Source organism: Megascapheus bottae, chromosome 28, assembly GCF_031878675.1.
Source record: "Megascapheus bottae isolate mThoBot1 chromosome 28, mThoBot2.hap1, whole genome shotgun sequence".
In the NCBI taxonomy this organism is placed as follows: domain Eukaryota; kingdom Metazoa; phylum Chordata; class Mammalia; order Rodentia; family Geomyidae; genus Megascapheus; species Megascapheus bottae.
The window spans coordinates 12,975,833-13,002,162 of record NC_143536.1 but is presented as its reverse complement, the minus strand read 5'-3'; the positions used below and the strand labels follow the sequence as shown (position 1 = coordinate 13,002,162).

General features: G+C 49.7%; 2 protein-coding genes across 4 annotated transcripts; one reads left to right on the top strand and one right to left on the bottom strand.

The window, feature by feature from the left end:
* The first annotated feature begins 83 nt into the window (after nucleotides 1-83).
* Dusp18 (dual specificity phosphatase 18) lies at nucleotides 84-20,126 on the top strand. 3 transcript variants are annotated; one of them, XM_090320469.1, is made up of 5 exons: nucleotides 84-331; nucleotides 4,561-5,175; nucleotides 18,159-18,214; nucleotides 18,400-18,519; nucleotides 19,795-20,126. In XM_090320469.1, the coding sequence occupies exons 2-5, from the start codon at nucleotides 4,633-4,635 to the stop codon at nucleotides 19,862-19,864; spliced, it is 789 nt and encodes a 262-aa protein (XP_090176595.1). In that variant the 5' UTR covers nucleotides 84-331; nucleotides 4,561-4,632; the 3' UTR covers nucleotides 19,865-20,126. The 3 variants fall into 3 exon arrangements, with proteins under 3 accessions (XP_090176595.1, XP_090176594.1, XP_090176596.1); XM_090320468.1 differs by having other exon boundaries at nucleotides 84-525; XM_090320470.1 differs by lacking the exons at nucleotides 18,159-18,214; nucleotides 18,400-18,519; nucleotides 19,795-20,126 and having other exon boundaries at nucleotides 84-525; nucleotides 4,561-5,273.
* Nucleotides 16,736-23,537, bottom strand: Slc35e4 (solute carrier family 35 member E4). The gene is made up of 2 exons (XM_090320467.1): nucleotides 22,352-23,537; nucleotides 16,736-17,589 (listed from the first exon to the last, which is right to left on the bottom strand). The coding sequence occupies exons 1-2, from the start codon at nucleotides 22,968-22,970 to the stop codon at nucleotides 17,156-17,158; spliced, it is 1,053 nt and encodes a 350-aa protein (XP_090176593.1). The 5' UTR covers nucleotides 22,971-23,537; the 3' UTR covers nucleotides 16,736-17,155.
* Nucleotides 23,538-26,330: the final 2,793 nt, after the last annotated feature.

The following is a 26,330-nucleotide window of genomic DNA, read 5'->3' as shown; positions in this document are numbered from 1 at the left end:
CGGATCGTTGGATGCTATAGGCTCTTAGGATTGTCTCTCTGCAGCCGCCATGTTGGGGGTGGGGAAAAACCTAGCGCGTTGCCATGGAGACGAGCTGGCGCGGTCTGGCGTGAGGTGAGGCACTTGGCTTTAAAGATGGGTCCGCGGCGGGGCTGCCCCCGGCCCAGAACAAAGGCGGGAATGATTCGGAAGACCTAGAACACAGCCATTCCTCTCCGCCCGGAGACACGGTTACTGTTGAAATCGGAGATCGTCGTCGTCGTCGTCGAGGATCCGGAACTGAGCGGGGGAGCCTTCGCGTGGGGCCTCGCCGTCCTCCCGCGCAGTACAGGTGAGACCCCGGGGCCTGGTCTCCCCACACCCACCCACCCAGCCGCGTTCCGTCTCTACCACCGCAGGATCTCAGCAGGCGCCCGCCTTTCTTCCTCCCCTGAGCGCGGAGCAGCTTTTTAAACGGCGGCGCCGTGTGACCCACAACGACTACCTCGCTTCCCTGCGCCTCTCTTCCACTGGCGATCGACCCAGGTACGGTACGAACTCCGGACCGGCGCTGCTGCGGAGGTTAGGCTTGGAGGCCGGGAGTTTGGCCTAGTGGTAGAGTGTTTACCTAGCTTGGGTGAAGACCCGGGTTCCGCGTACATAGAAAAATAGTCGGAAGTGGTGCTGAGGCTCAAGTGGTAGAGCTCTAGCCTTGAGAAAACCCAAGGACAGTGCTCAGGCCCTGAGTTCAAGCCCAGGACTGGCAAAAAAAAAATTAAAAAAAAATAGATTTGGAATTACAGGTGTGAGGCACAGGCACCAGGCTTCTCACTAGCTTTTTTGTTTGCTGGAGATAATACCCCTGACTACTTCCCACCCACCCCCAACCCCCCACTCCTCGAAAACACTGGCTTCATTTAGACCTGGAGATGTTTGGGTGATTGAAAGGAAAGAGTTGGACCTTTCTCATCTTCCCGTTTCCCTGCCTCAACCGTTGAGTCCAATTCTATTCAGCACGATTGTCCACAGGAACTGGTCCAGCGGCTTCAGTACCCGAAGCCCTCCAGCTTTTACTCTATTCTCTTCACCTGAAGTTCTCAGGAGCACCTGTGGTCCATTCCTAGCAAACCAATAAAATAAAGACACACTCCTGCCTTTACTGGAGGGGCAGTTGACTCCTTTCTGCTTAACAGGGTTTGATCTTGGTGATGTGAAACTCCCTGTTTAACTTTTGCAACTAATTGAAGCGGTGCACAAGAGCTTGGACTAAGGCTGTGGGCTGTAAGTGTATATAATACTAGTTTTTCGCTTGGTTGTAGTTCTAATGAATGACTATCTCGCCATTATACTGATATCTGTGCAAAGAGGGCTTTTCAGTATCTCCAACACCTAATGCAGTGCCTTGATTTTGATTCCAGGACCTCATGCTTGCATTCTGCCACTTTGAGCCATGTCTTCAGTCCTTCGGCTTTTAGTTTTATTTTTCAGATAGGATCTTGAGCTAACTTTGCCCAGGCTTGCCCCAGTCATCCATTCTCCTACCTCTGCTTCTGAGTAACCGTGACTACAGACTTACAGCACCATATCTAACTTGCTTTGAGATAAGATTTTTGCCAACTTTGCCTGGGATTCCCCTAAACTTACATTTCCCAAGTAGTAAATCCTTTAAAAAAAAAAAAAAAAAGGTAGAATGGAAATGACTCTTCATCTAACCATCCACACTTCAGAACAGTGTCTTTTCTGTATTTATTTTGACACTGTGAAAAACACCAGACTCCTCTATTCCTGTTACCACTGAGCAGTGGGCTGGGGGCAGGGGGGCCTCAGTCCACTTTTGTGGGGGATTTTCTGATAGAATTTAGTACAATCAGTACTGTAGAATTCTGGCATTTAGGCATCCTCCTGAAATCAGAAGGCTTTCTCCTTGCCCCCCCCCCATGATATTTAGAATAAACCATCCAGCCTTGTCAGCAGTAAGCAGGATGCACTTGAACCTGGCATCTAGGCTTTAATAGGGAAATCTTTAGGCTTTCTCTTTAGTAGACTAGGATCTGCTTTCTACCAGGCCACTTCCCCTTCCTGAGATTGTAGAGAAGTATGATATCCTTTGCTGACAAGCTCTTGATTAAAACGCAGAATTATGGCTGTTGGAGTCATTTACCAAAAACACTGACTGGCTTGTGAGGACATGAACTTGGCACTGGCAAGCATTGGAGCGGCAGTAAAGATAGGCCATTGTCACTCTAGAGTGCCCAAGTTCTCCTGAGGAGACAGATGTTGTGAAGTCAACCACTCAAGTCAAAGCCACGTCTTCAGTAATATTAGGAGGGGAACATGAGACTATGAAAACCCAGAACCAAGTCGTGGTGAAGTGTGGGGGTCTAGGGTGGAGTGCTCCCAGGGGTTATCCCTTAAGGAAGCCACCCTTGGACTAAGGGCTCCCCAGATGTCCACTGCCCTTTGCTGAATGGAGGAGACCAGGATGTGTCAGGCTTGTCAGGAAAGGGGGTTCTGGATAAGAGCATAGCATAGATACAGATGGCTGGAAGGGATTGCCAGTGGCTCAGTCAAGCTAAGGCACAGGGAAGGCTTATAGGAGGCTAGAGAGATCAGGAGCAGCCAGGCTGCAAATGGCCTGGACAACCAAGACACAGGTTTCCATCTTACCCTGGCCCTGGTCAGCCATTGCTATAAATGATGAAGAGAAACGAAACTTTAGGTCCTTATTTTCTGTGCTTGGTTAAGACTGCCAATGGTGTGATTAAGTCCAGATATCTCTCTTTCAGTGAGACCTAAGAAAATGTATGCTTCCTTGCTTCCTTTCTTTTTCTTTTTGTCTCTCTCTGGTTTTCTTTTGTTATTTTTCCTTTCTTTCTTCCCTTTCTTTTTTTTTTGGCAGTCCAAGGGCTTGAACTCAGGACCTGGGCACTGTCCTTGGACACTTTTTGCTCAAGGCTAGTGCTCTGCCACTTAAGCCACAGTACCACTTCCAGCTTTTTCTGAGTATGTGGTACTGAAGAATCGAACCCAGGGCTTTGTGTATGCTAGTCGAGCACTCTTCCACTAGGCTACACTTTTGGCCCTCTTTCTTCTTTTTGTGTTTGTCCTGGGACTTAGGGTCTGAACATCTCTGAGATTTTTCACTCAAGGCTGGCATTCTACTTCATGAGCCACAGCTCCACTTCCAGTTTTTTGATAGGTAATTGGAGATAAGAGTCTCTTAGGTTGGCTTTGAACTGTGATTCTCAGATCTCAGCCTGCTGAGTAGGTAGAAGTACAGGTGTGAGCTACTGACATCCAGTACATTGTATGATTTTTGCAGATTCTTTTTTAACTAGGGAAGTGAGGGGCCTGAGATTTCCTAGGAGATGAAGAACAGGCACATGCATATGCCCTTCCTGGGAATGCCTACCCCAGCCCTGCTGCAGGCAGTGTTCCCTGTGGCAGATAAGCTTCAGTGGCCTACAGTGCTGGCCTGGGGGAAGCTCTCAGCCACTGCCTTCCCAGGCCCTCCCTCTGAGAGGCCCTGGGATGGGTTTAATGAGGTAGGACTTTGTTACTTTACTTTCACCTCATCAAAAAGACAGAAGAAGAGAGAGACATGTCTTTCCCCACTCTTTTTTTTTTTTTTTTGCCAGTCCTGGGGCTTGAACTCAGGGCCTGAGCGCTGTCCTTTGGATTTCTCAAGGCTAGAGCTATACCACTTGAGCCATAGCACTATTTCCAGCTTTTTTCTATATATGTGGTACTGAGGAATCAAACCCAGGTCTTCGTACATGCTAGGCAAGCACTCTCCCACTAGGCCAAACTCCCAGCCACTCTCCCCATTCTTATTCTACCTCCTCAGTGACTTCGGGTCACTGGTTTAGGGCATCATTCAGAAGACAAGAGAGGAGACAGTACAGTGTTTCTCACTTAGAGGATCTAGAAAGAAAAGATGTGCTTTTGTTTAGATTTTGTAGCCAGTACTAGGATTTGAACTCAGGGCCTTGCACTTTTGCTTGGCTTTTTTACTCAAGGCTGATGCTCTACTACTTGAGTCATACCTCTGCTTCTGGCTTTTCACTGGTCAGTTGGAGTTAAAGGTTTTGGGGATCTGTCAGCCCCAGCTTGGTTTGGAACGTCGGTCCTCAGAACTCAGCCACCTGAGCAGTTAGGATTACAGGTCTGAGCTACCAGCACCTAGTGAAAGGAGAGCTTTTTAAGGAGAGAAGAGGGCTCTGGGAACATACCCAGTGAGAAATGGGAGGGCAGGAAGGCTTGCGGGAGGCCTTGAATATCAGACTCAGTAACTTGCTCATTGTTCTGAAGGCTGGTATACCTCAGACCACATGCTAAAATGTAGATTTATAGGCTGGGAATGTGGCTTCGTGGTAGTGTTTTCCTAGCATACATGAAGCCTTGGGTTCAATTCCTCAATAAGGTCAAGGCCTGGGTATCAGAATAATTCTGTGATGGTTAGAGGACTGTCTTGGACTATCCTAGAAGCATAGTCATCCATTTCCCAGAATTCTCCTGGGGTCAGCCCATGTCGGGGTGGTGGGAGAAGCTACCCTGTAAACATCCTCTTCTTCCCTGCAGTGTGTAGAGGTTACGACCTATCAGAAAGATGCAAGTCTCACCCATCTCTAACTGCTAGCTCACTATCACCTGATGACCACAGCCCCGAGTGCCTTCCTCCTCCAGGGCCAGCAGCCCTCCATCAGTGGCCTCTCCCAGATCACCAGCAGTCTGTACATCAGCAACGGCGTGGCTGCCAACAACAAGCTCCTCCTAACCAGCAACCAGATCACCACAGTTATCAATGTCTCAGTGGAGGTAGCCAACACCTTCTACGAGAACATCCAGTACACACAGGTGCCCGTGACCGACATACCCAGCTCGCGTCTCTGTGACTTCTTCGACCCCATTGCTGACCACATCCATGAAGTAGAGCTGAAGCAGGGCCGCACACTGCTGCACTGTGCCGCTGGGGTTAGCCGCTCTGCCACCCTGTGCCTGGCCTACCTCATGAAGTACCACGCCATGTCCCTGCTGGATGCCCACACATGGGCTAAATCCTGCCGGCCCATCATCCGGCCCAACAATGGCTTTTGGGATCAGCTCATCCACTATGAGTTCAAGCTGTTTGGCAAGAATACGGTGCACATGGTCAGCTCCCCCTTGGGAATGATCCCCGACATCTACGAGAAGGAGGTACATTTGATGATCCCACTCTGAGCCACACTACCGGCTCCTCATTCTGATTGGTGGTACAGACTGTCATTCATCCTATATAAAGATTGGAAGTTGAACATTCTACTTTTCTCGGTAAAGGAACAGGACAGATACCCCCCCCCTTTTTTTTTTGGTGTGGGGAGAGGGAGTCATGAAGCTTGAACTCTGTGCCTGGGTGCTGTCCCTGAGCTCTCAAGGCTCAAGGCTATCCCTCTATCACTTTGAGCCACAGCAACTTCTGGTTTTCTGATGGTTAATTGGAGATAAGAGTCTTGGATTTGTGTGCCTAGGCTGGCTTTGAACTATGATCCTCAGATGTCAGCCTCCGAGTAGCTAGGATTATAGGTGTAAGCCACTGGTTCAGGCTTCTTTTTATTTCATATATTTGTTTTATTTATTTGTTGGTCATGGGGCTTAAACTCTGGGCCTGGGGGCTGTTCCTGAGCTCTTCAGCTCAAGGCTACCACCCTACTCCTGGAGCCATAGCCCCACCTCCTTTTTTTAAATGATTCATTGGAGATAAGAGTCTCGGGTTCTTTTGTGCCTGGGCTGGCTTTGAACCTTGATCCTCAAATCTCAGCCTCCTGAGTAGCTAGGATTATAGGCTTGAGCCGCTACGCCCAGCCTTTTTTATTTCTTTTATTGCGCATCTATGCCAGTACTGGGTAAAGTCAGGGCCTAGGCACTATCCCTTAATTTTTCCACATGAAGTTGATACTCTGCCAATTATGCCACATCTCTACTTCCAGCCTTTAATTAGAGATAGGAGTCTCACAGACGTTCGTGCTTGGGCCGGTTTTGCACCACCATCCATATATCCTCCTCAGTAATTAGGATTATAAGTGTGAGCCATTGGTGCCTGGCTCAAGATACTTTTTTTTTTGGTGTCAGTCCTGGGGCCTGCCCCTGAGCTTTTTTTTTGCTGACTGTCCACTTGAGCCACAGTGCCACTTCTGAGATTTTTGGTCTCACAGACTTTTCTTCCTGAACCGGCTTTGAACTGTGATCCTCAGATCTCAGCATCCAGAGTAGCTAGGATGACGGGGGTAAGCCACCAGCACCTGGAGGTTGCTACAATTTTTAACCTCATAATACATACCAAGATTAAGCTCACTAATTGTAAGATGGTAGAGCTACGTTTTCTACCATATGAGTGGCAGCACTGGTCACAGGGGGATGAAGTCGGTGGTAGCTGGGACCAAGAAACTAGTGCCCAGTGTATATGGCAGGCCTGGCATCCTGTAGCTCTCCTAATCCTAGAAGGATCCTACCATAATCCCTCATTCCTTCAGAGAGAGAGCCTTAACACCTCGTGAGCTTCTAGTAAGGGTCACCCTCAGGATACATGGCCTTCAAGGGATGCTCCAGGAACTCTGGTGGACCCCGCTAGCACTTTCACCACAATGGCCCAACTCTGGTTTTTCTAGGTTGGACTTACCCAGAAAGACTGTGGAGTTGGGCCGCTGCAGTCCCAGTCCTCTGCATGTTGGCATTTCTTCCATCTGCACACAGCCCCTTGCTGTTTACCAAGTGCTCTATCCGAAGTCAGCGTGGGAGAAAAACTACTTTTCATCCCACCTCAGAAGAGGCTCAGACTTAGAAGCCTTTTCAGTGTTCCCTCTGAGAAGAGCTAGGTCCCCAAAAAGCCTGGTGGTGAATCACTGACTGTCCAGCCAGTGCCCCAGCCATCAGGATTCATATGCACACGTCAGAGGGACACAAATGAGTGCTCTAGCAGGCCCTGAAAAGCGGGAGTTCCTCAAAACCTCAGTGCCAGGATCTGAGCAACACCCACTGCTGTTCTATCTGGAGCTTTCAGATCATGAATGAATGTGACTAACAAAGGCACAACTGCTTGGCTTGATGTCCTGACCCAGCCCAGAGAGGCCAAAGTTTTTCTCTCCAAGCCCTTCTCTGCTAACCCTATTCTCACAAAGGGAGTGACCAGGGGTGAGATGCAGGGAACCCAGAGAAAAGAAAAGAAAAAAACATCACTGTTCTAGACTGATCTCAGAGCTATTGTTTTCTTAAAAAAAATTCTAAATGAGCATGCCATAAAATTAACTTTGGGATATACGATTCTTTGAGGTTTGTTATTGTTTGGGTGATAGTGGGGTTTGGACTTTGATTTTTTTGTGCAGGGTTTTGTGTTTGTGTCCAGGTCCCAATCCTCCTGCGTGGGTAGCTTAGAAGACAGGCATGTGTTCTCACACCCACCCTTAAAGCTTTTTTGCCCTCCTAGTGCTAGGGATTGAGCTCTGAGTCTTGTCTTGTGTCTGCTACGTGAGTGCCCTGATACTTCAACCACACCTCCAGTTGGTTTTTTGTTTGTTTTTTTGGCAAGGGCAGGGGTAGTTTGAGAGAGGGTCTCATAGCCCAGACATCCGAACTTACTGTGTAGCCCGGTCTGCCTCAACCTTGAACCCCCTGCCTCTGAGTACTGGAATCACCTCCCTGAACCAGGTGACAATAGATCTACCTTTACCTGGAGCCATGCAGCTGTCCTGATTAACATGACTTTGTAATGAACTCTTCAATCCAAGAAGTGTGTTAACTTCAGTTTTATTATTTTCTTATTTTATTTTTTGCCAGGGCCTGAGTACTGTCCTTGGACTTTCTTAAGGCTAGAGCTCTACCACTTGAGCCTCAATACCACTTCCAACTTTTTTCTATGTATGTGGTACCGAGGAATCAAACCCTGGTCTTTGTGCACGCTAGGCAAGCACTCTACCACTAGGCCAAACTCCCAGCCCAAGTTTTATTATTTTTGAAAGAAAAATATTTTTGCTAGTCCTGGAGCTTGAATTCAGGGCCTGAGCATTGTCCTTGGGCTTTCTGAAGGCTAGAGCCTCTACCACTTGAACCACAGCATCACTTCTGGCTTTTTTCTGTGTATGAGGTACTGAGGATTTGAACCCAGTTCTTCGTGTGATGCTAAGCAAGCACTCTACCACTAGGCCAAACTCCCAGCCTTGAAATTCTTTTGTTTGTTCTTGTTTCTTTGCTTTTCTGAGTAAATCAGCTTGTCTTTATTAGAAACACAGGAATTGTGTCAGAATTTTACTTGGAATTAAATCTTTATCTATTAATTGGGGGGAGCCTATTGATATCTTTATTACAAAGAATCTTCTGATCCATGAACACATTACACCTTCCCATTGATTTAGGTGTAGTTTTCAGCACACGGAATGGACTTACACTTTTATTGATAAATATTTGTCTAATGTAGTTACCTTTATAAATTAAATAGCAATTTATTTTGGGGAGGATGTTACAGACTTTTTCCCAGTTGCTCATTGTTAACATATAGAGATGCTAACAATGATTATTTGAGCATAGATTTTTTTTTTTTTTTTTGCCAGTCCTGGGGCTTGAACTTGGGGTCTGGGTGCTGTCTCTGGGCCTCTTTGGGCTCAAGATTAGCACTCTACTGGAGCCACAGCATCATTTTTGGCTTTTTTGAATATTGGAGAAGAGTCTCAGAGGGACTCTACTGCCCAGGCTGGCTTTGAACCATAAACCTCAGGTCTCCGCCTTCTGAGTAGCTGGGTTTACAGGTATGAGCTTGTCAGCACCTACATAGATGTTGATCTTTTAATTTGAGACCTTGCTAAACACACTCAGAGAAGCATTTTATGAGTCCCTTGGCAATACATTCGTTGGCAGTCATATTCCCTGCAAATAGGAATGGGCTTATTTCTTCCTTTCTAATCTAATTGCCTTTGTTATACTTTCTTGCTTTATTATGCTTCCTAGGATTTCAAGCCAGCCTAGGCTGGTTTTGAAGCTCAGTCTTCTCAATGTTTGTCTCCTGAGTAGTTAGGGATTACAGATGTGAGCCGCTGGTACCCAGCTCATTGTAGTAGGGGACAATGGCATGGTCTCAGAGTCCAGTTGCCTGGCTCAGAACAGGGCTACCAGGCCCACTTTACCTCATATACGTGATAAGTAAGAAATCTGAAAGAATGGTGGCAGGTAGCTACTAGAAGACTTAGCAGAAAAGTCAGTCCAGACCTCACTAGCCAGCTATTTGCTGAGTGCTTGCTATGTGTTGGGATTGTCTAAGGCTTGACTGTCAGGAAACAGAAGTGTGGTTACCAAGGCCCCCTGCTTGAACAGTCCTGGTAGCCCCAGGCTGTGTTCTCACATCCTCATCACTCAGCAAACCTGCTCTAGTTGTAGCCTGCCTCAAAGATGGCCTCAGGGATACAACTTGAGTCTAAGGTGGCAGAACTTCCACTTGGAGGCCACTTTGGGTTACATAGAGAGAAAAGAAAAAAAGATTTAAAATAAAATAAAAGACGGTTCACACCTGTAATTCTAGCTACTGAGGAGACAGATCTGAGGACTGAGATTCAAAGCCAGTCCATGCAAGTCTGTGAAACTCTTATCTCTAGTTAACTATCACAATAGCTGGAAATGGATGTGTGGCTCAAGTGGTAGAACACGAGCCTTGAGTGAAAAGCTAATCGAGAGTGAAAGGTCTTTTGGGGCTAGGAATATGGCTTAATGGTATAGTGCTTGCCTAGCATGTGTGAAGCCCCAGATTTGATTCCTCAGTACCACACATAGAGAAAAAGCTAGAAGTGGTGCTGTGGCTCAAGTGATTTAATACTAGCCATGAGAACAGAGATACTCAGGGACAGTGCCCAGGCCCTGAGTTCAAGCCCCAGGACTGAATAAAAAAAAAAGCCAGAGAGTGAAAAGCCCTGAGTTCCAAATCCTAGAACCTACAACACACACACATACACTTTTTTTTTTTTTGCCAGTCTTGGTGCTTGAACTCAGGGCCTGGGCATTGTCTTTGGACACTTTTTGCTCAAAGCTAACACTCTGCCATTTGAGCCACAGTGCCACTTCCGGCTTTATCTATGTGTGGTTCTGGAGAGTTGAACCCAGGGCTTTGTGTATGCTAGGCAAGCACACTACCACTGTGCCATGCTCTCGGCCCACAATTTTTTTTTTTTTAAGAGGATCTAATAGAGTCAAAATTGCCCTTTGAGATTGGAACAAAGGGGACCATGTGGCCTCTTGCTGTCTTGAATTATTCTGATAGAAAGCAACTCACAAATCATGAGAACATTCCAGAGCCCATGGGGAGAGTCACATGGTCATGAACCAAGGCCTCCAGCCAACAACTGTGAATGCCTTTTTTGTTCCGGATTTGGTGGTGTGTGTGTGGGGGGGTGGTGTTTTTTGTGTTTTGTTTTGCCAGTCAATGGGCTTGAACTTGGGGCCTAGGCACTGTCCTTGGCTCTTTTGCTCTAGGTTAGCAGTCTTAACACTTGAGCCACAGTGCCACTTCTGATTTTTGAGTGGTGAATTGGAGATAAGAGTCTGAAAAGTCTGCCTGGGCTGGTTTCACACCATGATCTTCAGATCTCAGCCTCCAGAATAGCTAGGATTACAGGCATAAGTTTTGTTTTTTTGAGATGGGCTCACTATAGGCCAGGTTGGTCTTGAACTCCCAGTCATTCACCACCATCTCCACCACCACTACTACTGCTACTTCCTCTTCTAAATCTTTGTCCTCTTCCTCTTCTTGTCCTGGGGCTTAAACCCAGGGCCTGGGCACTGTCCTTGAGCTTTCTTAAGGCTACTACTCTAGTACTTGAGCCACAGCACCACTTCCAACTTTTTCTGTGTGTATGGTACTGAGGTATGGAACCCAGGGCTTCGTACATGCTAGGCAAGCCCTCTACCACTAGGCCATGCTCCCAGCCATCCTCCACTTCTTGAGTGCTGCGATTACAGGCATATGCCACCATACCCAGACTGAATCACAGCTTCACAAGAGTATAAGCCAGAACCACCCCCACTGAGCCACACCCAAATTCCTGGTCATGTGGTACTAAAAGATGATGCATATCTAGGGCCTAAAGCCACAAATTTTGTGGATAATTTTGGCAAATGACAAAATTAGTTATTTGGTGTAAAGATCTTAAATTGGTTTTACTTTCTACTCTAGAAGATAATACTCCATTCTCCAAAAGAGGATAAGTGTTTTGATGGGCTTAGCTGAAGAGTTTGATTTTATAGAGGAGAAAGGCTGTACAAGAGGTGAATGAGAGCCAGAGAGAGAAGAAAAAAAGAGGAAAAGTTTACTGATCATTTCAAAATTTCTTTTTGCTTTTGTTTTTCCAAAACAAGATCTCTATTGTAGCCAAGGACTGACTTCAAATATAATATCTCCCTGTCTCATCCTGCCAGATCACAGGATGTACCACCTGCCTAGCTTCAAACTTACTTTCATCATAAGGCAGAAACACAAGACCAAAAACTGGTTTCCTAACCTTGGTTTGCTTCAGATTACCTTTTTTTTTTTTGCCAGTCCTGGGCTTGATCTCAGGGCCTGAGCACTGTCCTTAGACTTTCTCAAGGCTAGAGCTCTACCACTTGAGCCTCAGCATCACTTCAGGCTTCCCACCCCACACCCCCCATTTTGTTTTTTTTTTTAAAGGATTAAAGTGGAAGGACCTTGTTAGGGTTTTTGAAACCTGCTTGTTTGGGAAATTTCATTTTTATTTCTTCCTCTTCTGATTCCTAAAGCTAGATAATGACACCGTTTCAATTTGGAACTTTAGCATGGGTAACTCCATTTTGATTTTTAGTGTGATATATATATATATATATATATATATGTATATCTGATATATAGTATATATATATATATATACTATATAGAACTTTAGTATACATATATATTATATAAAGAGAACACTAGATATAGTACATAGGCTTAGCTAGATAATATATGTATTTTATATGGTATATATAGTGGATGGATGGATGGATGGATGGATAGATAGATAAATAATAGTGTCGGCTTTGTAACTGGACCAGTTACACTAGGCTTGCTTGCTTGCTTGCTTGATTTTTTTCTTTCTGCTAGTTCTGGGGCTTGAATTCAGGGCCTGAGCACTGTCCTTGGGCTTTCTCAAGGCTAGCACTACCACTTGAACCACAGCACCACTTCCAGCTTTTTCGGTGTATGTGGTACCAAGCAACCAACAGGGCTACACGCATGCTAGGCAAGCACTTTACCACTGGGCCACGCTCCTGGTCCCTGCTTCCTTTACTCAAATCCCTTTAGTTTTTCCTCCTAAGAGAACCCAGACTTAGGTCTGAGGCATGGCTCAAGAAGGTAGATAGAGTGCCTGCATAGCCAGCTCAAGTCCCTGAGTTCAAAACCCCAGTCTAACAAGAACACTAAACTGAAGATCCCTTTACCAAGACATTTTCACTTTAGAGCACAGCTCTTTTCTGCCCTAAACTTTTTTGTGATTCCTGCTGAAGACCCCTCACTTTGAGCCACCGCCCCCTTATATCCTTTGTGGGTGAATCACTGGAGAGAACAGTTTCATGAACTTTTCTGCCTACACTGTCTTCAACCATGATCCTCAGATCTCAGCCTTGTGAGTAGCTAGGATTACAGATGAGAGCCACCTATGCCCTGGAAGTTTGCAGCTTCGAACCAGGTGAAGGCAGAGGCAGATGGCTCAGTTATGTTCCCTAAACTGGTAACTTAACATCTGAAAGTAGGTGGAGGTAGCTGGTGACTTCGATTTTTCATTGTTTTCTTCCTGTTTGTTTGTGGGTCTTGGGGCTTGAACTCAGCCTGGGTGCTGTCCCTGAGCTCTACAGCCCAAGGCTACCACCCTACCCTGGAGCCAAGCCCCACTTCCTGTTTTCTAGAGGTTAATTGGAGATAAGAGTCTCCGGTCCTTTTGTGCCTGGGCTGGCTTTGAACCTTGATCCTCAGATCTCAGCCTCCTGAGTAGCTATGATTACAGTTGTGAGCCACCACGCCCGGCCACTTCCTGGTTTTAATGTGTATATCTAAAATTTGAATTTCTCTGTCTCCTCACCTATCTATCTTGCTTCTTCCCGTGGAGGGTTAGGGACAGCTCAGTGGTAGAGCACTTGCCAAGCATGTAGAGGGTCTTAGGTTTCATCCCTGTCACTGCCCCCCAACTTCCTAGAATGATCAAGCAAGAGCCACCAGGGCAAGGAGGGAGGCACACCCTGGCAGCTCAGACAAGGCTTTGTTCCACAATGGCAGGATGCCCAGCCCTGCTTCCCAGGCTTCCTCCAAGTTGCTGGGAGGTGGAGCGGGGACGGGGCATTAGCCCTGTTTTGCCTAGGCAGGATCAGGCCCTGGAAGGCCCTCAGATGAGAGAGCACAGGATTGCCAAGGGATGGGGTGAGGGTATGAAAATGATAAAAAAAAAAAAAAAAAAAAAAGGTTGTTTCTTTGGTGTGTGTGTGTATTGGGACTTGAACTCAGAGCCTCCAGCTCTGGCTTAGCACTTTTTATTCAAGCCTTGCATTTGAGCCACACTTCTAATCCCCTGTTCCCCCTTCCATTTAACTGGAAATAATAGAGTCATAGATTGGAGATAAGAGTCTCCAGTCCTTTTGTGCCTGGGCTGGATTTGAACCTTGATCCTCACACCCTAGCTGCAGACCCTAGCTAGGGATTAGAGATGAGCCACCAGCACCTGGCTAGCTTTTAAGAACTTTATCAGCTTCTTTATCAGAACTTTCTGATGAGTTTAGGGTGATCACTTTAGGGTTTGAGGGCATATCCTGCAGTGGGCAGGTCTTGGCCCATTTGTAGACAGGCCATGTGTAGACATGCCCTGTTCTCATTGCTCTGGTAACCAGGACCTCTACACTTGCTGCCTGTCCCCATGCCATTCTTTGTAGCAGGAGATCTGCCCATGTGGAGTGTCCCTTTTCTACATCTAAGCTACCCACCCGTTAGTCACTGTCAGTGGGTGAGCTATCCTGGTTGCTAGGGCAACTGTGGTCAGGGTAGTCCTCGTATTGAGTAATAGCCCCTAGGCAGTTTGGACGTCAGGGAAGCAGTAAGGTGCTTCCTTTTAATGAAAAGGTGAGAGTTCCACATTTTAATAAGGAAAAAAATCATATTCTGAGGTTAAGATCCAGAGGCGTGCCAGAGGTTCACACCTGTAATCCTAGCTACTAAGGCTGAGATATGAGGATCTAGGTTTGAAGCCAGCATAGCCCAAACTGGAGTTCTGGTGGCTCGTGCACTAGAGGGATGGCTAGCCTTAAGAGTGCTAGCGGACAGTGCCCAGGGCCAAGGTTCAGGGGACACACACACACACACACACACACAAAGGAGGAGGAGGAACAGGAGGAAGGAGGAGGTTATTTTCTCCCTGGAGATGACCTGCTTCCAGTCTATTGAAGCATACTTTCCTATTACTTTTACTAACATTTGCATCTTGCCTGACTTTTCAAATTCAAAGCTAGATTCTAAAGGTAGGTGGAAAGCTGAAATAAGGCAGGATTTCGAGGCAATCATAAGAGGTGACTGCTCCCCAGGGGAATCACTTCCTAAATCTGGCTGCAAACTAGTTCCCAAATGAAGCTGCAAGCCAATGCACCTTAACCATCTTGGTTTGCTTAGAGACAGGCATCCATCCCCCGGGTTCCAGGAGCCTGGGTGGCAGTGGCTTCTTTAATGCAGAAGGCTGGGGAGTCACCAGGGAAGATCTGCCCAACCAATGCCATCTCTCTCTGCCCTGCCTGGCCAAGCCTGAGCATGGAGTCCAGAGATGTCCCAGCTGCATGCCAGCTGGCCTGGGCCGGGCCCAGTGGCATCTCTGAGTCACAGAGAGGGTGGATGGTGGTGACTCAACCAGGCCCATTTCCCCTCCTGTATAGCCAGCTTGGGTGGAGGCTGGGGCCAAGAAACCCCGTGCCTGCACTCCTGGGCCTTTACCGCCTACCCTCTTCCCCTGCGCAGCTGTGGGCTGACCCTCCACACAGCCCTCCCCTTCCTACCCCCCACTGGCTGCCACAGGGTCTTTTATGGAATGCTGGTTACATGAAGAGGCCATACTTGGGTTCCTGGACCCCAGGCCCAGGCTGGCTAGTTCCCTGCTCTTATCCATCCCTCACAAAGAGCCAGTGGGTACTAGCTGTTCTCTGCTTCTTGGACTATTAGACTCACCAGGCAGGGATCCTCAGCCCCATTTTTCAGATTTGGAAATTAAGACATGGGAAGATTATCTACCCTACGATCTCCTGGGGTAGTGATGTGGGCAGACCATGATTAGATCCCAGGTCTCCACATTCCACCATGGTCCCTCAGCATGTTCACAGAGGGTCTCTAGGGGAAATGACAGGCCTGGGAATAGAGTATAATACTCAGGAAAGATGGAAAGAGGTGGCATGTGAACTGAAGTGACAAGCCATCAAAGTGGGGGGCAGAGGGCAGGAGGCTCTTGCCTGTAATCCTAACCACTCAGGAGGTTCAGATCTGATGATCCAAGATTCAAAGCCAGGCCAAGCAGAAAAGTCCAGGCCACTCTTATCTCCAGTCAACCAGCAAAATGCCGGAAGTGGAGCTGTGGCTTGAGAAGTAGAGCACTAGCATGGAGCAAAAGCAAGCTCAACGACAGTGCCCAGGCCCTAAATTCAAGTCCTAGAACTGGCATAAAAAGTGTGCCAGATGCCAGTGGCTTATGCTTATAATCTTGCTACTCCGGAGGCTGAGATCTGAGGATCATAGTTCCAAGCCAGCCTGAGCAGACAAGCTCCCTAAAGACATCTCTAAATAGCCATTCAAAAATGAGAGGCGGCACTGTGGCTCAAAGTGGTAACCTTGCTAACCTTGAGGAAAAGTGCTCAGGGACAGCGCTCAGCCCTGAGTTCAAGCCCCAGCCCCACAATTGACAATAAAACAAGTGTGTGTGTGTGTGGGGGGGTGTTTCAGGGTGTCCCCACTGTAGGAAAAGCCCCTAGTCAAGATCTTCTTATATGACCTTTTCCTTAGAGTTGTGTGCCCAAGTTTTCTCGATCTGGCCAGGATATAGCTAGAAGGAAGAAGTGTATGCAGGAAGAGATGAGACCTTGGGACTGGCTTATGCAAAGGCCCTGGTGACAGTGTCTGGCACTGAGGTCAATGAGGCTGGAGGGCAGAGTACCCAAGAGGAAGAAAAGTAAAGGAGACAGGAGCCTGGCCAGGCCACAGGACCAGATCCTGTAATAGAATTCACTGCCTTGTACTTGCCAGACATTCGAATACTTGAGCAACTCTTCCAGTCCCTTTATTATTTTTGCCAATCCTGGGGCTTGTAAGTTGGGCCCCGGGCACTATACCTGAGCCACTTTGTGATCAAGGCTAGTGCTCTACTACTCAAGCCACAGCTCTACTTTGAGCTTTTTCTGACTAGTGGAGATGAGTGCCATAGACTTTCCTGTGTGGGTTGGCTTTGAACCCTGGCTTTCGAATCCTCTTTCCCTTTGCTTCAGAAATGTCAGGCATGCACCATTGCACCCAGTCTTTTTGACCTTGATGCCTGGGCAGGCCTCGATCTCTGCTTCCTGAATGGCTAAGATTACAGATATCAGGCACTGTACCTGGCTTGTCTTTTTCTTTTTGAGCTCAACTCACTCCACAGCCCAAGTTGACTCAGGAGCCTGTCCTGATTCCTGCATGGTGACCCACCATTCTCCTAGAGACCCCGGTCCCACCCCCGCCCCCCAAGAAATGATATAGGCGTTCAAGCAAAAATAGTTTATCTGAGGACGGAAGACTTCAAACTGGATGGTCCAAGAATGAAGCTGGGCAGGGATGCTGCCTCCCCTAGGGAGGGATTGTGGAATGCCAGAAGTCATTGTCGTCGTCTGAACACATGAGGGCTTTTTAGCATAGTGGCTAGTAATCAGGACCAGGTCTATAAGCAGCTCGGGCCAGGCCAGGCCTCGCCATCCAGTGTCAGTGGAGTCTGTGAGAGGGTGAGACAGGCAGAGATGGTACATGGCTCTCCTTGGCAGTGCCTGGCCCAACCCACCAGGCAGGTCTTCCAGAAGGGGCCTCTTTCCCCTCAGCCCCAAATGGTAGCCACCTGCTCTGTACCTTCTCCGTGGCCTTGGTTGGGTTCAGGCTGTGTTCTGGCTCAAGTTTGTTTCATCAGTCCCCTCAAAGACCCTTGCTAGGCTGGTTCTTGGGCCACAACTTCTGGCAGACAGCCCAGGAGGCCACAAACTCACAGTTGTGATAAAGGAACATTCCAGAAAGGGTCAGTACAATGCCCACATAGCTGAGGGCACTGAGTTGGCTGCCAAATAGAAGCCAGGACAGGATGAGGTTGCCCACAACAGTGAGGTTACCCAGGACATGGACGGTGAGGGCCGAGGTGAGGGCCAGCAGGGAGAAACTGGCCAGGTTGTAAACCACGGACAGGAAGCAGCTAAGCAAGATGCAGGCCCAGAGCCGGAAGTCAGTAGGCATGGGCGATGGGGCCATGCCAGCCTCCAGCACCAGGGCAGCGCCTGCCAGCAGGCAGAAGCTGGGCAGTGAGGTGGCATACAGCAGGGTCACGGCGTCCATCCTCTCCTCTTGCAGCAGGGCACCTGCAGCCAGGACAGAAGCCATCAGCATAGAGAACACACACTGAGTGCTAGGGTTACAAGCATGCACCACTGCACCCATCCAGTCCTAAGGCCTTAAGCCAGCTGTGAGGCCCCTGTACCCATTACCCTGACCTCCTCAGTCCTTAGACCCACCAAGGCCTCACACTGGCTCTGGCCACCCATCAGGGACAGATCAGCAGAGGAGCCCAGCGCTGCTGGGGGTGAATTACAGGAAAGGGAAGGAAGAGAAGGAAAAATGAAAGGAGGAGACAAGAAGAAGGGGTCTTTGCATGATTTGAGTCAACATGGCATTCACTTATCCTTGGGGAGACAAGGGGCAAACACAGTTGTTGGCTCTTGGCTGCCACTGTTTATGACTGATCAGCAGGGGTTTGAGGTTTTTTCCCTTAGGACAGTACTGGGATTTGAACTCAGGACCTTATACTCGTTAGGCAAATATTCTATCACATGAGCCATGTTTCTAGGCCTTTTTTTGCATTAGGCTATTTTTCAGATAAAGTCTTATAGGATTTGTTTTGTTATTATTTTTGTTCTTGTTTTTTGCCCAGGTTAGGTTCAGACAGCAATTCTCCAACCTATGCCTTCGGCACAGCTGGAATTACAGGTATGAATCACCACACCCAGTTTGTTGGGGTGGGGCGTGTCAGCTTGGATCCTCTTGACCTGTCTCCCAGCTGGCTGGGATTACAGATGAGGCTCACCATGCCCAGCCAATCAGAAGGCTTTGCCACTACCTCTGGGTTTACCTAGACGAAAGAGGATGAACAGGAATGCCTTCCATTTTCTAAGGAAGGGGTTATCCTGCCACCTGCCCAGATGCAACTGCATGCCACCTGTGAGCCACACCTGCTTCTACCGAAGAGACTCCATCAAGGAAGGCGAGCCATCATCCAATCAGACACAGCCCAGGTGTGTGCACATGACAGCCTGTGCAGAGAACAGTGATTCCCCCGGGGCCTGTGTGTGTGTGTGTGTGTGTGTGTGTGTGTGTGTGTGTGTGTGTATACCAAGAGGCTTTATTCCCCCCGGGGCCTGTGTGTGTGTGTGTGTGTGTACCAGAGGCTTTAAGCCTCACACTCCCCCTCAGCTTTTTCCACTTACTGCTGGGTGCTCTACCACTTGAGCTAGACCTCCAGTCAGGTGTTTGGGGGAGGCCTTTTTTTGTGCCAGTCCTGGGGCTTGAACTCAGGACCTGAACACTGTCCTTGGGCTTTCCTCAAGGCTAGTGCTCTACCCCTGGAGCCACAGCACCACTTCCAACTTCTATGTCTGTGGTACTGAGGAATTGAAGCCAGTCTTCACGCATGCTAGGCAAGCACTCTACCACTAGGCCAAACTCCCGGCCACAAAAAGAACATTTCTTTTAGCAATCAAATGTTTTTGCTAATGAGAGATGGAGTCTTGAGGAGTTTTTCTGTGCAGCTAGCTTTGCACTTCTATCCTCAGAGCTCAGCCTTCTGAAAAGTTAGGATTACAGGCATGAGCCACTACGTCCCACTGGTTTGGAGTCTTCTGTGTGAGCACAGGAAGATGAGTAACCCTTTCCCAACCTCTCCCTGGCTCGCTGAGTCTTTTCCTGACAAACTGTTCAAAGAACCACAGGGCCTGCACACTTAAAAATCCCATCCTACAAAGTTATCCAGGTTAGCCAGTGAATTTCACCTGTAGAGGCCGGCAGGTTCTAGCCTCCCTTTCCTTCCTCTCCAATCTGTTTGTCGTCTGGCATCCCATCCCACCTCTCTCCTCCCAGAGGTCAGAGATGAGTCACTGCCTCCCCCGCCCAAAACAAAAAGCCTGCCATTCTGTCTCTTCAGGGCCTCTGCCACAAATTCTCCACTCTAACCTCTGCTCCCCCATCTACACTTGCCTCATGCCCTCATACCCTGCTCTGCCCTGCTGTTACCTATCCCTCGTATCCCTCTGCTTACTGTCTGGTCCTTTGTGTGTCTGTCTCCATGGGAAGGGTGACATGTCCCTCACAGGAGCCTGACAACCCCGTGTGTCAGGCCTCTCCTGGCTGCCATCTAGTGCCCTGCACAGCCTGGATCCTGCCTGGAACAGCTTTTCCCATTGGGGCCACAGGAAGAACTGGGCATGGACTGAGCAACTCCTTGTAAGCCTTGGCAAGTGTGCACTGACAATCACATTTTTGTCACTGCCATGGCTGTATGCTTCCTCTTCCAGGCAGCCCTCCCTCAGGTCACCCCAGGAAGAAGTCCCACCTCTGCCACCCCCTGTGTCGACCTCGCTCTAGAAATTCTCTCCTGTCGAGTGAGGTTCCCCAGTCAGCCTGAAAACACAGACAAGAGCCTTCCTATGGACAGGAGGGCACCATCATCCCTCCCCTCATATTCTGCCCCCTGGGCCTACTACACAGCGGCCCAGGCTGTCTTACTCTGACCCTCTGCCTCCTGCAGTGAGGGATTTCAAGAACAGAGGTGGAAGCAGCCCATTGACACGCTAGTCTGAATTGAGCCCTGGTGCCTTTGGCAAAATAAACCTTTCTCAAAAATCCATTTGGGCTCCTTGTTCCAGCCTTTCTTCATCTTGGCTTGGTTCCTATCTCTCACTGGGGCCTCTGGCGACCTTTGCTATCTCCTTAGCATCTGAGCCAGATAGCCCAACCAGTTTATCCATTAGAATGCCAGAATTACCCAGGTTGCTCTCTACCAGGCCCCAGGCCAGGTGCTGGGGCCACAGGGAGACACTGGTCCTGAGAGAGTCCAGAGGAAGCAGAGACTTGGAACCAGGGGGAGGAGAGAACTGGCAAAAGCTAAGAAGTGGCCTGGTGCCAGGCACATGCCACCTCGTGCCTGCATGCTCTAATAATACAGCCCCTCCTGTAGATGGGGCAGCTGGGCTCTGCCTGAGGCATGTGTGGTCTCAGCAGGTGTGATATGGGACCTTCTGGCCCTGCCCAGAAGGCCCCATAGGGTCAGATTTCCCAGAGTCAACGCATGCCCAGAGATCATGTAACTGGAAGCTAAAATAGAACTAGGCTTGATCCTGCCTCAGGGCCCGGAAGAGTGGGGACAGGACCTCTGGGCCCCAAGGTCCTAATGCTATGGCAGGGCCTAATTCAAACACCAATCTTCCCTGGCTGTAGGCTGCTCTCGGGCCTAGCCCAGCACACCTGGAAAGCCCTTCCTTCTCAGGCCTGAGAATCCCAGAGCAGGGAGGGAGGGAAGACAAGAGGCCTATCAAACTGTCAAATCTCCTTACGCTCTAAAAAGGTGGAGAAACTGAGAAAAGAGACAGCCTAGGCCTGCTCAACACAAAGATGAACAAGACGAAAGGAGAACCTTACGTGCCCTGGCCCTCTCAGGGTCTAGCTCCGATGGAGGCCAAGACAGTATGGGCCGGGCCTCAGTTACCCTCTCCAGTAGAGGTGGGAAGCAAGTCTAGCCTCAGGCAGATGGATTTAGCAGAGTCTGGGCCTGAAGCCTTGGATGGTCCTAAAGCACTCAAGGGTTATGTGATCTTGAATCAATCGTGAACTAATTTGTGCCAGACAACAGTGATTAGCTACTCAGGAGCCTGAGATCCAGGGATCACAATTTGAGGAGAGAAAAGGTAATACATTTCTGGAAAATAACCAACAAAAAAGCCGAAACAAAACAAAAAACACTGGATGTCAGACACCAGTGGCTCATGCCTATAATCCTAGTTATTCAGGAGGCTAGACCTGAAGATCATAGTTGGAAACAGTCAGGATAGGAATATTCATGAGACTTACCTCTCCAACAAACCACTAAAAAGCCAGAAGCGGAGCTGTGGCGCAGATGGTGAAGTTCTAGCTAGCCTTGAGCAAAAAAAGCCCAGAGCCTAAGTTCAAGCTCCAGGACTGGCACCAAAACCAAAACCAACCAAAATCGTACCTCCAGGGCTGGAGGTATGATTCAAATGGCAAAACGCCAGATTAACAAGCTCAAGGTCCCAAGTTCAAGTTCAATCTCCAGTACTACAAAAAAAAAAATCCCACAACATTTTGGCAGGAGGACCACAAGTTCGAGGCCAGCCTGAGTACACAGCAAGACCCAGTTTCAACCCTCTGCCCCTCACTCCAAACCCTCAATGGGTCTTACCCCAGCAGTAAAGTGCTGATGAGTAATATGGTTGCTATGACAACTAAATATCAACATCTAGCTCGAGGATTGTCACACTGTAAACCCAGCACTTCGCAATCAGAGTCCAGGGCTTGGACCTCCTCTTCCCTGTCCTCATCCTCTCTCTAGATTCACAGCCTCACTTGGACACCAGGTCTCCAGGGCCTGGGTTCAGATTTTCTGCTGTTCACAAGAAAGTGCCTCCATCACTTTTATCATTAACACAGTACCTGCTGTTTTCAGGCTCAGCAAGATAGAAATCTTGACAAGGAACAGATGGAGATCTTAGGGACCTCTTTGAACCTCAATGTCCTTTTCTATACAATGAGATAATGGCTGGTGCCATTGGCTCATGCTGGTATAATCCTACCCACTCAGGAGAGTGAGATCTGAAGATCACAGTTCAAAGCCAGCCCATGCAGGAAAGTCTGCAGGACTAATCGCCAATGCACCACCAAAAAGCTGGAAGTGGAGCTGTGGCTCAAGTGGTAGAGTGCCAAAGTAGTTCAGGACAGTGCCTAGGCACTGAGTTCCAATCTTCCCTACAGGCACACACACACACACACACACAAAGGGATAATGGCCGCATCCCTCAGGAACCATCCAGACCCCACCCTAACCCCCAGGGTACTCACTCTGTTGGACGGATTTGAGGCCTCGCAGGCAAGTGGCTGCCAGCAAAAAGCCACAGCCCGCAGGAGGTACCCTGAGCTCCCCAGCCAGGCTGCAGGCTGCCCCTAGGCAGAGTGGACCCATGGCAGCAAACTGAAGTGGGTGGTGTCTGCGGCCGAGCAGCAGTGCAGACAGGGCCAGTGTGAAGAGGGGCGTCATGGTCGTGGCCAGTTGTGCCAAGTCCAAGGGCACGGTGCTCAGGCCCACATTGCCACAGGCCATGGAGGTGCCAAAGGTGAGACTGAGCAGCAGAACTCGGCGGTGGGCGCCCTCTGGCATGGGGCGTCGTGCTCTCCAGTGGCAGGCTAGCGCTGCAGCTAACATGTGCAGGGCAGAGAGGAGCAGGGGCCGCCCAAAACCGTGCACAGTGAAGACCCACTTGTTCAGGCTTGACATGCTGGCTCCGGCCAGCACCCACACCATGGCTGCCACTGCCACCTGGGTTCGGCCAGGCCTCCGGAGGACCTGGGGGCTGCCTGAGGACCACCTGGGGGGCCCAGCCTCCCGGGCATTTCCAGTCCCCTCCATGGCTTCGGCTGAGGTCATCCTGCCTTCATGGCACTCGGGTGGGCAGCGGCCCATCCGCACCAGTGAGTCTGGGATAGGAGGCAGGTCTTCAGTGCCCAGCTCAGGGCCAGCAGAGATGTCCCCTTGGGGCCAGGCCGGATCCCGTGCGCCTCTCTCAGACAGGTGGGGGCCCCCGGCTTCTGGTGCCAGGCCCGGGCCAGCCAAGGACGGGGTGTCGGGTCGGCAGCGCGGCTCGGCCCGTGGCTCTGGCTGTCCAGTGGTTTAGATGTTTTGTCCTGGTGAGCCCCGGGCACCGGCGCCGGGCGAAGTCTCCCTGCGGCCGCCCGCCGCTCCCCGCCCCGTGCTCACGCTACGCTCTCGGATGGAATCCTCGGTCCTCCCTCAGGATGGTTCCGGCGGAGGATGATCCCTACTCCCCGACCTCCTTTGTGCTCAGGCCTCGGTCCGTGTGACTCCTGGGCTCGGGGGGTCGGGGGGTCGCTGATCACTGCCTCCGGCAGTTCCCGGGAGATGCGGCCGCTCCAGGCGGCGAGCTCGGCTTGGCTCCCGCAGGGCCTGCGCGCCGGCACAGCGGTCCCAGCCCCAGCTGCGGTTCCCTCCCGAGCGGCTCTGGCCGGAGGCTCAGGCTCCCACCGCGTTTGTCCGCGGCGGGCGTGGCCCCGCGCTCAGGCCCCGCCCCTTCCAGGCCCCGCCCTCGCCCCGCCCGGACAGGCCACGCCCCCCGGCGCTCGGGGTCCTCTGGTGGGGCCCGAGGCCCTCAGCCTCTCCTCCTCCGTTCTCCCGCCCGACTCCTCCTCCTTCCCCATGTGTTACTGTTTCTGCGGGGTGGAGTCCGCCTTAGCTAAAGTAGGCAGCCTTGTTTTGTCTCCACCAATGGGATAAGAGCCTTCTCTATCCAGCGCCCGGGCGCACCCTATCCCCAAACCCAGAGGCCAACGCAAGGCCCGGGTAGGCCGCAGACAGCCCAAGCTGTGTCCAAGAAACAAAACCCTTGGAAAGGGCCTTGGCTACTGTCATCTCGTGGGATCTTGAGACCCAGAAGAGCTGGGCCACAGCTGGACAGCTGAAAGCTCCTCCAGATCGGTGTGTTTTCCACCTCCTCCTGCAGAGCAGCGTTGGGAAGCTGAGTCACCAAGGCCGACCACAGCGGAAGAAGCAGGGGACCACCGGCCAGGCTAGCATCCAGCCCTGGCCATGAGCGCTCGGAGCTGACTCATAGTGGGCTCCTTGAACTCCGCCATCCCAGAACAGAGCCCTAAAATGGAAGGCCGGGCAACCGCCACTAAGACCTTGTCCCCGGTCTGAGCTTAGTTTTCCCACCCAAACCACAGATGCTTGTCTGGGTCAACAAATTCCAGGCGTGGCTCTAGAGTGCCAATAAGAAAGGAGCAAGGCTTAGCTCGGAGCCCAGGGCAGGCTGTTAGCCTCCTCCCCTAAGAAACCTGCCCTCTCCTCCCTGACGTCAGCGCCGCGTGTCGTTTAGCTTGGTGCAGCTCGCCCTCTGCTGGTCACTCCCTGGAATGACTACCGTTCACTCCAGCTCTTTTTCCTGTCTCTGGACATGGGTGAAAAAACTAAAACCAAGAAATAAAACTAGCTTTGGCTAGGCGCTGGTGGCTCACTCCTGTAATCCTAACTATTCAGGAGGTGATCTGAGGATCGCTATTCAAAGCCAGCCTGGGCACGAAAGCCCATGAGACTTATCGTCAGTTAACCACCAAAAATCCAGAAGTGGCACTATGACTCAAGTGGTAGAGGGCTAGCCTTGAATTGAATTGCCCAGAGACAGCGCTAGGCCCAGAGTTCAAGCCCCATGACTATAATAATAAAAGCCAGTGCAGTGGCTCAGGCCTGTAATCCTAGCTACTCAGGAGACTGAGATCTGAGGATCTAGCTTCAAAGGACCTTAGACTCTTATCTCCAATTAACCCATAGAAAACAGAAAGTGGGGCTTGGCTCAAGGGTAGGGTGGTAGCCATGATCTGAAGAGATCAGGGACAGCGGGTAGGCCGAATTCAATCCCCATGATCCACAAAATAAAATAATAATAATAATAATAATAATAATAATAATAATAATAATAATGTTTTCCAGAGCTCAGTAAAGAATCAGAACCTCCTTGTCAGGGAAAAATAGGAATTTACACTGTCAAATTTTCCTATGGCAATTCTGCTGCTTCCTGGAGACTAAAAGCCACTTCTGAATATCCCAAAAATTCCCAGTGGGGTGGGGAGCAGAATGAAGACTAAGGGATTCTCAGGCTGAGGACCAAAAATATGGAGACATTTAGATGAGGTGTGGAAGGGTAACAAACAGCCTGAGGTGGAATGGAGACATTTCTTTTTCTTTAATTTATGTATATAGTTTTTTTTTTTTTTGCCAGTCCTGGGCTCAGTGCCTGAGCACTGGCCTTGGACTTTCTCAAGGCTAGAGCTCTACCACTTGAGCCTCAGCACCACTTCCAGCTTTTTTCTATGTATGTGGCACCGAGGAATCGAACCCGGGTCTTCATGCATGCTAGGTAAGCACTTTAACCACTAGGCCAAACTCCCGGCCCCTGTATATAGTTTTTTTTTTTTTTTTGCCAGTCCTTGGGCTTGAACTCAGTGCCTGAGCACTATTCTTGGGCTTTCTCAAGACTAAAACTCTACCACTTGAGCCACGGTGCTACTTCCAGCTTTTCCTTTTTTCTTTCCAGTCCTGGGGACTGAACTCAGGGCCTGAACACTGTCCTTGGGCTTTCCTCAAGGCCAGTGCTCTACCACTTGAGCCACAGCTCCATTTCCGGCTTTTCTATGTTTGTGATACTGAGGAATTGAACCCTGGTCTTCGTGCATGCTAGGCAAGCACTCTGCCACTAGGCCAAACTCCCGGCCCCTGATTCTTTTTTGTTGTTGGTGGTGGTGGTTGTGGGGGCTTGAACTCTGGGTCTTGGGCACTGTCCCTGAGCTCTGCAGCTCAAGGCCACAACCTTCCCCCCTGAGCCACAGCCCCATTTCCAGTTTTCTAGTGATTAATTGGAGATAAGAGTCTCACGTTCTTTAGTACCTATGCTGGCTTTGAACTGCTATCTCAGCCTCCTGAGTAGCTAGGATTACAAGTGTGAGCCACTGCAGCCGGCTTCTTTGATTTTTTTTTGCTGAAGACTGGCACTCTACCACCTGAGCCATATTATCAGTCCTGCTTTTTGCTGGCTGTTTTGGAGATAGTGCCTCATGAACACTTCTCTGTCCAGATTGGCCTAGAACAGACTGCCCTAGCCACCGGCTCCAGTGCAGTGAGGATTACAGGCTCATGTCCTAAGCCTTGCCCACACCCACACAACTCCTTCTGTAGCATTACTGTGACCTTGGGGGAATCACTTCCTCGTTTTGACCACTCAAGTCCTTATCTCCAAAAGAGAAATGAGGTTGC